Source organism: Helicoverpa armigera, chromosome 14, assembly GCF_030705265.1.
Source record: "Helicoverpa armigera isolate CAAS_96S chromosome 14, ASM3070526v1, whole genome shotgun sequence".
NCBI lineage: Eukaryota > Metazoa > Arthropoda > Insecta > Lepidoptera > Noctuidae > Helicoverpa > Helicoverpa armigera.
Genome location: NC_087133.1, coordinates 5,909,796 through 5,923,009, shown reverse-complemented (window position 1 = coordinate 5,923,009; position 13,214 = coordinate 5,909,796). Strand labels below are relative to the sequence as shown.

The window sequence follows — 13,214 nt, the reverse complement described above, 5'->3', positions numbered from 1 at the left end:
CTTTGATATCAACTCCAAACCCAGTTTATCGTCAGACTTAAATTTGATCAAAGTTTGTTACGCATTTACTCCATCGATGTTCAAAGACAAATTCAATAATATTACTCAGTCCGATACGACCAATTTATATCATAATAATACTCTGTAGTAAAATATTTAGCCAACAACTGCATTCTACTTATACCATACACGTAAATATTGATATTATATATTTGTAACATGTTGTATTCTATGTAATCTTCAATCCAAAAGACCAATTTTATATACCTGTTTATCCCTGTTTGTCTAACTAGAACAATTCTATTCATATACATAAACAGTATAAGAGCACGACATTCCTGTGTCAAAATACAATTTTGAATGTTTATACCTAGCTTCCAAGTTTTTGACAATGTTTATAAATTATTATTATTTTATGAATTACCTCCGTTTGATGAAATATTCTCAATTTATTTTTAATTTATGTAAGACTTAAAATTAAGATATCTGGCCAAATTACTATTCTCAACTGCCAATTACTTAACAATTTGATAAAAACTATTGTGCGTTTAAATTTATTTACTTTTTATTGTACAAAATTGTTCTATTTGACGTTATGTTTAGTGTTGCATTAAAATATGATGTTTCAGATGACGTTTTCTTTTGTTTTTATGTTAGCATGTTTTCAATAACATTTATTTTGGAAGATTTTTGTTCATCGCTGCGATAAGCTTTTGGTTACAAGCTAAATAATAATATTCGTTACTTTTATGATTTTCATATTGATAATTCACATTTTCGTGCAAGTAGCTTCGCTATTGTTCGAAATTAAAATAAACTTATACTTGGCTCAATTCGTGATAACGCTCGAGTATGTAGCATTTTGTTTTGGTCTTTGTTTTAGCCGTATTTAGCTAAAGTAATGAGTTGCGTAAGTACCGAGTGGTGCAGTATATTTTGTTGGTTTGGTTAGTCGTCTAGTTCGCAAGCGGCGCCCCCCTCGCCGCTCGCGGTGTTGACGCAGCAGAAAGCGCGGACGCCGCCCCCCTCCGCACCGACCCCCCCCACGCCCGCCGAGCCGCCGCGCCTGCTGCGGCCCGCCGGCCCGCCACCCGCGCCTCCCAAACACAAACCTCAAGTGCCGAGCAAACCGCAAACTAAGCGAGTTAGTTTCACGCAAGACTCGATGGACGAACCCGAACGATACCCCTATTCGACGAACGATACGAATACGATCTATCAACCCTCATTGCATGACGTGCATGATGACGAACAAACGGGGCCCATGATCACTGACACTAACGATGCATGCGAGGGATTTAGCTCTTTACTAATCCGAAATCAAACGTCAACCGAATTAGAAGTCTCGAGACCGGTCCCTAAGGCGAGTCGAGTACTTCACGCCGACCTCATCATCCCTCCTCCGCCTTTGTTTGACACTTACGTAAGTGATAGTGAATTAATTGACAATGAAGATTATGAAGGAAGTTTACCACCTATCACCGTTATTCCTGAGCGAATAGTGTTGCCTGAGCCTGCGGTGGCTGAAACATCCATGCAGTCCTCAAATTCTACGAATTCTCCTGAAACCGAAGTCCCCCCTCCTCTTGTAAATTACGATGCTTATCCAAATCTTGTCCCGGGGCCGGTCGTCTCTGAAACACCATTTCGGTCAGTTATAGTATCAGAAGTGCCTTCAAGCCAAGTCTTCCGTACGCCAGATATTCCTATTGCTAACGATGAATATTATAACGAACTTTCCGTTAGCCCAATTGGCGAACCCGACCCCCCTGCGTTGTTACACGCACAATATAAGACGTTGCCTACTGTGTCCCACGTGCCTAACTCTCCCTGTAGTTTACATCCAGATCAAACTTATATTGATCAGAGAACCATGTATGTACCTGTGCACTATTCATTACGTGACTTAAGGACAGATGACAGTGCTCCGGGTATGGTTCATTCTAACACATACCCGCCCATCAATCCTTACCCCTCTCTAACAACTGTAGCTGGAACCTACAATCCATACACTTGCACAGTCCCCGTATGTTCTTCCAATCAAATTGGTCATATAAATTACAAATCACAGACCGCTGTAGTCAGCAATTTAGGACAAGATATAAATGCAAACATCACTTCATCTGTTCCCATTAATAACAACGATGCGCCTAAAAGTGTTCAATCAGAGAGAAGAGTTCGTTTCGGTGAGGTGACGACAGTGTCCGAAACCGATAGAATGTCGAACAGTTCGGATCCCTTGAGGGAAGGGAGCCCTTCGCCCGCATCTGCCTTGAAACCCGCATGGAGCAGCAAAATCAAAGCCTTCGCCATCGGCGAGGTAAACATCAATGTACGGCATCTTATCCTCGCACACACACTCAGCTTCTTTTGATTGTGTTCGTCGACAACCCAACCTGGATTCTTGACTAAAAACCACATAGTCTGTCATCCCCCCATATCCCATTTTGTTACTTACCCCCATTGAATTATTGTTTTAACTTGCAATTACTTATATTTTGCATGTTTTAATTTACTAACCGCAATAACTTTATTTTATTATTATTATTTATTAAAACATTGACTGCATGGGTGTGAAGCCTGGAGAAGGGAATTTCATAGCTTGTAAATATCATGAGCTTTTTAACTCATTACTGAATTAATGTGCGTCGACAACTGTTTACAAGTTAAGCTAATCAAGTTGAATGTTCGCAGGCTTCCCCACCTCATTCTGGTAATTTTGTGAAGGCGTCTGTCAGCGATAAGAAGAAGTTCTTCGAGAATGCTATGGAAGAAAGTCACAAACCATCGCCCAAGCCAGGTAAATATTTAAATTAGGAGTTTATTATTATCTTAATGTAAGAAAATACTTAACGAGTCATAAATGACACCCATGACCTTAATTTAAAATTAACGTGTTTTTCTGCTGTTTCCAGAAAAAGTTTTCACATTCCTATCAGCGGATGAAGTGGAGAAATTGAAGCAAGAAGAGGAAAGGAAGATGGCATCTCTGTCGCGATCGGAGCTCGGCTCGTGGTCCCCAGGCGAGGACCGGCAGAGTGGATATAGCTCGCATTCCGACGATGAACCTTATGAGAATGGCCATAGGTACGATAATTGCAAGTTTTAGATCGCTTATCACATTTAACATTTCAATTTTACCTTTAGTCTGTTATCCTGAAAATCTGGAATATATATAGTAATAATACATATCTTCCGTACTTTAAAAGTTTAAGGACTAAACTTAGCACTAGGAAGTTCACCCTTCCCAGCTTCAGTTTTGTGAGTGCTGTCATTTTGTAATTTTGACGTGAAAAAGTGCTAAAAACTGGTCTAATTTCAGTAAACATTCTTGACTTTGGCACTAAAGCCGGTACTTTTTAAGATAATGTTTATAATTGTATTGTGCAGTGTGTCTGGCGGCGTGAGTCCGTCGGCGAAGTCTCAGCGGCGGCGCGCGACGCGTGACGGCGAGCTGGAGGACGCGGCGACACGTGCTGCGCGCCGCGCCGCCTGGCGGGCCGCGAGGCTGCGCTCGCTTGAACAGGTCGGTGATAACTATGCAGCTCAAGCGTACATTCATAATTTCTGTCAAATGTGTCAAATCTGTGATTCAGCCGGGCCCAAATCTGTAAGGTTTCACACGATTCCAAATAAAAATACTTAAATTATATTCCTTCGCTGCCGTCGAATCTGATAGACGTGTGTTCAGCATTAGATGTTTGATTTTTGCTTTTAAAGTAAAAAGGCTCCGTCTAGCACTAGCAAAGGATGCAGATTTGTTCACGAGTTATATAGCACCCGCCTTGAAACTCAGTATAAAAATCTGATGGTGTCTCTTGCCGCACTTCAGGCTATGATATTAGCTCGTCCTATTTATTTATTTACAGTAAAAGTAATTCTTTACATCTAGGTATAATTCGTGAAATGACAAGGCGACTTTAAGGAATAAATAATAAAAAAAATATTTGACACTTATTTGGCTTATTCAGGAGGCGCTCGAATCGCAGAAAGTGATCAAAAGCATGGTGGGGCCAGCAAGTGATATCTTAGAAGATCCTCCGAGGGAGAACGCTTCGAATGAGGTAATTACTCCTAATAATACGTACTTCATGTCTTGATGAATACGTTGAATGTCCAAATTAAAATACTAAAGCAACCGGTTCTGTAAATGGAAAAGTCACACGAAAGTTTCTTGAAATTATCTTTTTCGGGACCAACCCGTGTCCATTCAGTTAAACATCGTTATGACTGTTCCATTTCAGATTTAGAATGTTTTGTCGTAATCCAATAATATTTCATGTATTAATTTGTTTGTCTGTAACTGTTAACATTGTGATTAACACCGATATAGAATATTATGTCTTTGTCCAGTAAGCAATTGTTAAAGTCTGTCCCTTGTTCTGTCTGTATTGAATTGGAATATTTAATTTGATGTCTTGTTGCAAGTACCTATACCAGTACTTATAACTTTAACTAACACCATGTGGTAATGTCTTATTATGGGCGGGGTTCAATGTCGCTTGGCTGGCATATTATTGTACGTTCACAATGGGCTACGAATGTCAAAACTGACTTTACAAATTATAGAAATGGCCCCTGCCACGTATCGCGTTACGTACAAAACCGGGCCCTATACTGGCCGTCAAGGAGAAGGAAAAATTGTTAGACGAGCGCATTACTCTCCGCACCGAAGAGTTCGTGTGCCCGGCTACTGGCGAGACTAAAGTGCGAACCGTCGAGTACATTGAGAAAGTCATTGAAAAAGAGGTACGCGTATAAAGCCGCGACTTGTAAATTGTGCTACGTTAGACGCTGTACACAAGCAATGCCGTATCGTGTGGTTTTTATTATCTTTTGTATATCTTTAAAACTACGCTTAGCTTTCGACGTGCAACTATTGACAGACAATAAGACATCAGACTGACGGAACGATTAAACTTTAACGTTATCGAGACTTAAAAATAAAGCGACTGACAAAGAATGACTACGTGTAAAAACACTAAAATGTTAACGGGGCCTTTTAAGTGCACATAACGAAACACACTATTAGCACACCACAATATTGAAACAACACTTGCAGTAGATAATATGTTTTAGGAAAATTGAAATACCAGTTATAATTACCCATACGTATATATATACTCATAGTTTTCGATGAAATTCTAGAGACATCAACTAAAAAAAAAAAGAAATAATGATGTCATCTTTGCCACGATGTCACTAGACTCTGGGTGGCTGTATATCACCTATAGATTAGCTTCAAATCATGATATCAATGATGGGGCTTCAATGTGAAGAATGTGAAATGTAGTTTAGGCCTATAGATGGTCTATCTTGAAAGGGGTTAATTTGTCTATCAAAATTGTCCAGTCTGTAGAATGAAGTCGATTAATTGTGAGTATGGTTCAATAACTGGTTACGCAACTTTTCCGAGAAAAAATCACGTAGTAACAACTTACACTCACGTTATGTAGAACTAAAATTGACGTGGCAATAACAAGACTCAAATTATAGAATAATTTATATTGTTATAAATCCCATGTTATATACAATTTATTTGCCCCATTTGACGGTATCCCCTTCCCAATTTCCCCTTTTATTTTCTTTTATTTCTTCTTTATCTATTTAATGTTTTCACGAGTGTTGCATGATATTTTGGCATGGCATGTTAACTTAATTTATTGTGTAATTTGTCAGACGATACCTGGATTCTAGACACGGCAAGCTTCAACGAAAACAATGGTTTGTTGCGTTTATTACTCTTCAGAAACATAATACTAAAGCTTTTATCATTGCTTTAGCAGCAAAAGCAATACTAACCTACTAACGCCTATATATTAGTATTTACTTACACTGTATTTAGTGCATGTCATTCCTCATAGGTAACCAACATTACACCTACATGTTTACCAACCAAGTGCCCGAAATTGTGATGAGTTAGTTTTAAAATGCCTTTCAGTCCATAATGCTGTTTTTATAATCACAATTTTGAGTGCGTTATTCAAATACATTATACTCATAAATAATTTTGCTACAAAATAAATTACAAAACATCCATAAAATTCTGTTCTGTAACATTATACTGAAAGAACTTCATACCCTTAACAAAAAACATTTAATTGAAAATTTGCTCAAGCCAAGTAGTTTTCATAGCATTTTGATCAGAAGTAAATAAAACCAGTTTTCAGTCATATCATTTCCCATTTTGGCGAAAAGTTAACTTCTAAACCAAGTACATATGACATTGTTGTTAATCGACTTTATAAATACAGGTGGAAACGACGCAAGAAAAAATTATATCTCTGGAATTAACTACAAGCCCGAGTAGCGAAACTGCGCCTACCGACCTTGAGGAGGCCGGTATGAGCTTAGGGGAGGGAGAGGCAGAAGGCGGGGACAGCTCGCTGCAGCCCGACATCGTGCAAGTGGTGAACCCTCTGCTGGACGGCGGCGCCGGCCGCGTCACCGCCATCCCCGTGGGGCCCGCGCACCGCGTCACCGCCTACACCGACCATCCTCAGTAAACCGCGCACCATACACACTAGATCTCTATCCCTTACATGCCGGATAAATATAGCAACACTAGCAATTCTTTCGCCCAGAGCCGAAAGGCGCTTACTTTATCCGGCACTAATCCCAATACGCCTCAATCTCCGCCCACACCCTCACCGAGGACCCATGACAACACATCGGCTATAACCACACTTGTAATAGACACGACTCGACTCCCGTCGAGATTCGAACTCGATTGTAGATTTCTTCAACGAAACGAACGTTCGTGAAACGAGTTTCCATCTTAATTTTGTATTGTAACTGTGATAATAAATTTAGATTCCACCGACTTGTTATGTTACTTAAAGGCGCTTGAAGAAATCCACTAGCGAGATGCGTTTTGTGGCATTTTATTTGGATCACAATTTTTATTTTTTTATTTTAGTTTTGCGACGGAGATTTTAGATTAATGATAGGTGTTACTATATATTTTTGGAAATATTATTAGTTTTTATTCTTTGAGTACTTTACGTATTTAATTTTAAATAATTTTCATTCCGTGCAAGTCTTATTAAATTGACTGAATGTTGACGCTGTAGCTGCTGAGGAATGTGACTGGTTGACCAACCAGAATGTGTATGTAGGCCGAGTGTAAGATGATATTAGAGTTGTACATACCATCAACAACACGCAATGGAATGCGAAGCAAGTGTACGAAGTGGCATCACATTGACGATATAACATAATTATATCAATATATACTTGCATTATTATACAATTACTTATTTGCGCATTGTTGTTTCATTCAGTATTTTGTGTTTGATGATGTATTAATATTTTAATTTAATGTAATATTAATTTAATTTTATGTGGTGCCTTGATTTCTTGAAATCAATTTTTATATAATTATACGATTTTATCATTCAGTTTTCATACTATTATTATAATTTTATTATTCTTGTAATTTTGTTTCGTGAAAAATAATTTACATTAGGTTATAAATTATGAAGATTGTAATACAGAAAGTGATGAATTAAGCATTTGCAGTTGTCAGTATGACCGAAGTGGTTATGATTAAGATGTGCTGTAAATGTTTCGACGTATTTCAGATTAAACAGAAACTGTACATTTCCGACTGTATGAAATGTATTATTTGAGATAGATAATTTTATTTGAATAAAATATGTATTGCGGTAAATAAATTGAAGTGTTGAATGGAAGAATGTGTGTCCTTTATACCTTTCTAGTGATATGTGCATTGTAAACTATGAAAACATTGTATGTTTGTCCCAATTAAATGTTTTAATATATATTTTAATAAAATTATTTAGTGGTTTCATTTAAAATACAACAAGATTTTATTTTAGTTATATTTATTTTTTTGTAATTATAATATATGAGGAACACAATTTAAACTAGTAAGAGCAACAAAAACATCTTAAAAATAATTAACGAATAAAACACTTTTACTTCTTTGGTGCAATGATGCCCTCCAGTTGTGCCTGAAATAAAAGAAAATCAAGTTTATAAGTACATTGCTTACATGCTATGCAGGACTGGTAGTAGGTACTCGAATGTTCCATGCAAGCATTTTAAGCTGCAAGATGAAATATTTTCTCACCTTGAGTTGAGCATTCGTCTTCTTCAAAGCGAGCAACTCTTCTTGGTGACGTTTTTCTTCTGCGGCTCGTAACTCGGCCGCGCGCCTCTCAAGCTGTTCAGTCTTTTGTTTCAACTCCATACATTGCTTCTCCAGAGCTGAACGTTCCGTTTCAAGCTTCGCTACTTGATCCATCAAATCCGATTTCCCTTGCTCTGACTGAAGTAAAAAATATTCACTAAAATATCAAGAATGTTACCATACCTATTAATGAGTTTGTGGGTAAAACGAACCTGCAGAGCTTTCCTCATACCGAAAGCGATGGAACTGCAGTATAGCGTTTGATAAGCTTCCATTGTGATTCTCGCTTCATCGCGAACCCTCAATAGTAGAAGACCTCTTTCGCCACAGTTTATTGTTACCTGCAAAGAACTCGTTATTAGTTATCCTGCACCCAGAAAGAGACTATGATATAAGAAAGGTAATGTTTACCAACAAATCTACATGCAGAGTTAATAGGCCGGCCTTAACGGCACTGCATAATAGCGACCTATTTTACTTAGATAGGTACTTCAACAAATATGGAGGTATAAAATAAAATACAAGTGGTTACAATGTTGGTACCTGTCGTATAAGCTCATCAAAGCATTGAGTGTAGAGCTGTCGACGAACAGGACAAATGCCCGTTTCCCTGGCCTGTCTCTGTTGCAAGCGTGTGTCCAGCATTTCTTGTAAGTTTATCACGTCCAGCCGAGTTGCAGGCGTCGATGATATCTAAACAAACATGGATTAACAACTTTTACAAAAGTGGATTGATAGGACTGGAAGTTAAGCTTAATGTAAAAACCAACTAAGCAAGTTATGTAGGTCGTTTGAAGTCCTAACTCAATCAAAGATTCACTATTGTGAGGATACTGCACCTTTTGCGTCCATATTTGTCCGTCTTCTTCCCATTCTTTAGGTGGCAGGATAGCATTTAAAATTTCTTCTGTTTCCTTCTTAGCTTCTGTTGGCACACATGGTTGAACGGAGGAACCAGCAATAGGTGCTACCTGTCGTCAAGTAGTAAAGAATGAGAGAAGATAATCTCCTCAATGGGAATTTACAGGTAACGAACTTCACTGAAAAACCAGATGCACTTACGACTTTTTCCGCCCTTTTAGTAACAAGCACAGGATTGTCATAACGAACTAAAGTTTCTTCTGCAGAAACGGGAGCCCTCTCAGCCATTTCTAAAAGTATTTATAATGTATTTCCTAAATGACTAGAATTGTCAACTTCGACCAACTTTACGTCGTGTATTGTAAACAAAGTTGTTGTCGCCATGGTGATTGCCTGTTGCATAGCAATCTTTTTGCATTAGATGCTTTATTATTCCAACAGTTACTTGCAGCTAAATTGGCCCTTGGTACAGCTTATCTTTTTATTACTTATTAAAATCTGTTACATACATATACATAGCTCACAGTTACGCTCACGGTATAGGACATGCGAATATACCGGTGAATCCAGTAACTGAATTTAAGGAGTGGAGTTTGAGTTCTCTAGCCAAAAACCAGTTTAATCCCGGATACTTACCAGTATCATCTCGGATAAATGCAGACTCGTGCAGCTTATCTTTGGCAATGACACCGTTATCGAATATTTAACCCTATCTAGAGCAAAACAACTTTTATAATCATAATTCATCAAATAAAACAAAATATTGAGATAATGCAGTTTAATGCTATTTTTATCAGAAAATTATCTCTTAAATAATAGTACATAAATAACATTACAGATAATTAGAAAACAGTCTTTTTAATCTGTTATTGCAATGTCCAACAAAAACTCTTCACTGTTCATTTCACACAGCAGTCTATCAACATAAACCTTCAGGTTAAAATGTTTGATTGGGTCTCAAACACTTTTTCTTCCTTATTCATTGAGAATCACTACTGGAACTAGAACTGGAGTCGGTGGACATTACTTCAACGTCTTCCTGGTTGGGCGCGTCTTTGCCGCGGCCATCGATGGCAACGGAGTTGCCGCCTCCAACCGACATGTGTAGCTCACCGGTTGGGTGCCATGTGAACTGGTTTGTTGCCGAAGCTGGGACTAGAATCATATATAAAAATCTTTAGTATGATTTTATTGAAAAAGTGTTTATTATTTCACAAATTAGGAAACTTAATCTGCAAATATTTTGACCAGACCATAACTGGTCAAGAAATTAAAATAGATTTAGTTAATTTTGTCTCAAAGAAAATCTTAACACCAGCAAATTCATTGATGCATCTTAATATGTCAATAGTGCATGACTGGATGAGGAAATGCAAGACCAATTAAATGTGCTATAAAGCTTATTCAAACCTGGAAATACCCATAGTTACTATAGAGAAACTATTAATGTACCGATGAGCTAGAATAAATTTCTTAGGAAATTAATGAACAATATGACTCACCTCCCCCAGTGGTCATTCTATGTAGTTCATTCAGTGTAGATGGCGTGTGACCATTGAGGGGTAGATCACAGAGCCGGCCAAGCATTCCCAACCTCATCTCAAGGTCTGTGGGGTACGGTCGACGAGGGTCCCCAGGCTGCCACGAAAGAGGTGCACTCACTGCATTTGAAGCACTGATTCTGTGAATTTAAAAGTAAGTACATCACAATAAGTCTCAAGATCAATAAAAGAAAAACAAATAGCTTAATTTTACTGTAGGTACCTACTGTACTTATGTTCTTTCTTACCTGTGTGCAAACTTTATCAGTTCTTCTGAAGGTACTGGCCGTTTCCTAGACTTAACAATTGATGCAAGTTTCTGTCTAGCTTGATATAGCGACGTTGCGAGGATTTGTTCAGCATCCTTGAGTTGCCTTTGTAAGTGGAAGATGTCTTGATCCTGAATTATAAATATTCATTAATCAGACTGTCTGAACAATATAATTTGAAAAATATAAATGTTTCAGAACAAATACATCACCTTATTTTCTACTTCAGCTTTCAAGTCGTTCATTTTCTGTTGAATCTTAGCTTGTTCATCAGCTAACCCCAAAGTTTTCTTCAATTCTGAATCTTTGGATAGTAACAGATCTGTAAGCTGCGCATGGTCTGCGGCAGAAAGTTTCTGGGGCTTCGGAGCTATCGACACTTCTATCATTTCTCTGCAATACAAGGATTTATATAGAAAAACTTTCCTTTTTTTTGGTTTTGCGAAATAGAAATGCTTACTTGGAAATTAACTCGATGTCATCAATTAATGCAAGTAGCCTATCTTTAGTGCTCAGATGTGATGCCATGGTATCTCACTATAGAACGAACAGATATGATAAAGCTAGATCAAGAAATTTTATAATAATTATTAACAACAAAGCGTTCCCAAAAGAATTTTGAGAAGTACTTTGACACTTTTGACAGTGACAAAAGTTGAGTGGTGACATCTAAGCAAAAGGATTGCCAGACACAATTATTAAATACACAACCAAACTTATTTACTTTAAAGCAAACTAATTTTATAATGGAAACAAGCATTACGAAATCATAACATTTCATCATTGCGTATTTGAAATATTTTTCTAGAAGTTAATTAATTTCGATCCATTATTTCACGTAACTTGGATTTCTAACCTATTTATTCCTTATGTTTGTACAAATGACTACTCAGCATGAACCCCCAAACCTAACTTAAACCATTCTTAAGACTACCTATATAGATTGCATTGCAATGCAATGCATTTTAATTTTGTGCTAATACTTTTTTAAATTATCTTTATACAGGGTGTCCCCTCGAGATATAGGTCAAATAAATCAGTCATATTTACCAACTTTGTGACTTCAGATTATGGGTCGAATACTTTACCAGTCAAAAATAATAGATCCTAATCAACAATTTCTTCCTTTGGTATTGTGGTGAAAGGAAAAAATCTAGCTAATCTGAGCTATTGGCATTACTTAGGATATTTTTCTTATGATGTTGTAGAAGACACCTTGCTACCATGCTCACGAGGTCTCTATATTGTTTGAAAAAAGAAGGTTTCGTTAAATAAATAAATAAATAAAATACACTAGTTACTTACCAACCGCAAGTTTTTTGAATTCAGGTAGTCAATAGGTTAAAGATTTGTACTGAACGTCCTCTATCTAATTTATTTTATTTAGGCTTAAGCTTTTATAGGTAGGTATAGGTAGTTTATGTACCTAAATATCACTGGTAGCTTAGGTGAGGTTCGGGATAGGTATTATTTCATTGTAAAACTTCGCTCATAAAATTACGATGCTACAAGTTACTAGGTATTAGATTCCCAATCATGCACATTGCTTACATACACCAAGAGTCATATTCGTATTACTGCAACGAACGGAAACTTATACGTACCTACTTACCTGCCTTGGTTTTTGTTTGTATACATACTCATATTATGCTACTCATGCGAACCGGCTTTTGTACACGCTGCGGCTGCGTGATCAGCTGATGGCGAGGGGAATGTGGACAGCGGGGAGGGCTGGGGTGGCATGAGGGGGGAGAGGTAAGACCACGCTGTGAGCATGCGCACTCCACGTGCTCGTGGGTCTTTATTACTGTGCGTCACCATTAATAAATAAATTCACATGAGGTATTTTCTGTGGTTTTTCATAGGAATTATTTTATCTCGGTACTTATGCATAACATCATTCAAAAAGAATTGCTTTACTGGTTACCTACGCATAACATCATTCAATATGAATCTCATCCAGACCCTTAATATTAACTGGTAACATAAAAGCAATTAGGTACGCTTTTAAACATTTATTACGGGGAATGTTTGAATAAAATCTAGCTCTAGAAGTTTGAATCAGATAAAGTAATTATATTTTTACTTCGAGAAGTGATACTTTTGAAAAAATCACACATGCGCACACTAATAAAGACCGTTATGCCACAGATTAACTATAACAGTTGCACAAAATGCATTACTAGATCAATGTTTAGCTATATTTCCAAATAAATTAGGTGATTTGTGTTACTTAGAGAATAAAATGCATAGAATTCATCGTTAACTCTTTTATCGTCCCACGAAATAATAGTCCTACACAACGCCATTGAATTGTTAGTAGTAATTTTCTAGACTGTGGCGAAGGTTTCTTTTATGACATCACAGAGGGGCGAGGGGAGAGAGGGG

General features: G+C 37.4%; 3 protein-coding genes across 19 annotated transcripts in view; 1 reads left to right on the top strand and 2 right to left on the bottom strand.

The window, feature by feature from the left end:
* The window catches only part of Scrib (scribble), a 68,216-nt gene extending 60,416 nt beyond the window's left edge, over nt 1-7,800 (top strand). For 9 of the 17 annotated variants that reach the window (XM_049837097.2, XM_064037781.1, XM_064037784.1 and 6 more), the window contains 7 exons: nt 953-2,332; nt 2,695-2,800; nt 2,916-3,087; nt 3,391-3,526; nt 3,972-4,064; nt 4,570-4,749; nt 6,255-7,800. In XM_049837097.2, the coding sequence (XP_049693054.2) occupies nt 953-2,332; nt 2,695-2,800; nt 2,916-3,087; nt 3,391-3,526; nt 3,972-4,064; nt 4,570-4,749; nt 6,255-6,506 (2,319 nt within the window). In that variant the 3' untranslated portion in view covers nt 6,507-7,800. Of the gene's footprint in view, nt 1-952; nt 2,333-2,694; nt 2,801-2,915; nt 3,088-3,390; nt 3,527-3,971; nt 4,065-4,569; nt 4,750-5,679; nt 5,725-6,254 lie in introns of all 17 variants that reach the window. The other 8 variants (XM_064037780.1, XM_064037778.1, XM_064037783.1 and 5 more) reach the window with 7 other exon arrangements.
* Nucleotides 7,801-7,844: 44 nt separating this feature from the next.
* On the bottom strand, nt 7,845-9,428 carry LOC110380663 (putative inner dynein arm light chain, axonemal). Its single transcript, XM_021340721.3, has 6 exons — nt 9,218-9,428; nt 8,995-9,126; nt 8,699-8,848; nt 8,368-8,496; nt 8,096-8,293; nt 7,845-7,976 (listed from the first exon to the last, which is right to left on the bottom strand). The coding sequence occupies exons 1-6, from the start codon at nt 9,302-9,304 to the stop codon at nt 7,941-7,943; spliced, it is 732 nt and encodes a 243-aa protein (XP_021196396.1). The 5' UTR covers nt 9,305-9,428; the 3' UTR covers nt 7,845-7,940.
* Nucleotides 9,429-9,779: 351 nt separating this feature from the next.
* On the bottom strand, nt 9,780-11,470 carry LOC110380508 (mediator of RNA polymerase II transcription subunit 4). Its single transcript, XM_021340510.3, has 5 exons — nt 11,287-11,470; nt 11,039-11,219; nt 10,806-10,957; nt 10,519-10,697; nt 9,780-10,171 (listed from the first exon to the last, which is right to left on the bottom strand). Exons 1-5 carry the CDS (start codon nt 11,352-11,354, stop codon nt 9,996-9,998), a joined length of 756 nt encoding a protein of 251 aa, XP_021196185.1. The 5' UTR covers nt 11,355-11,470; the 3' UTR covers nt 9,780-9,995.
* Between the last annotated feature and the right edge of the window lie 1,744 nt (nt 11,471-13,214).

Bases quoted from the DNA above. Each gene is read 5' to 3' on its own strand.
- LOC110380663 (XM_021340721.3), bottom strand. From the start codon at position 9,304: ATGGCTGAGAGGGCTCCCGTTTCTGCAGAAGAAACTTTAGTTCGTTAT. The intron at 8,497-8,698 runs GTACCAACATTG...AGTTCTTTGCAG, and splicing joins TTGATGAGCTTATACGACAG to GTAACAATAAACTGTGGCGA. The intron at 7,977-8,095 runs GTGAGAAAATAT...CTTTTATTTCAG, and splicing joins AGACGAATGCTCAACTCAAG to GCACAACTGGAGGGCATCAT.
- LOC110380508 (XM_021340510.3), bottom strand. From the start codon at position 11,354: ATGGCATCACATCTGAGCACTAAAGATAGGCTACTTGCATTAATTGAT. The intron at 11,220-11,286 runs GTAAGCATTTCT...CTTGTATTGCAG, and splicing joins GACATCGAGTTAATTTCCAA to AGAAATGATAGAAGTGTCGA. The intron at 10,958-11,038 runs GTGATGTATTTG...TTTATAATTCAG, and splicing joins AAGCTGAAGTAGAAAATAAG to GATCAAGACATCTTCCACTT.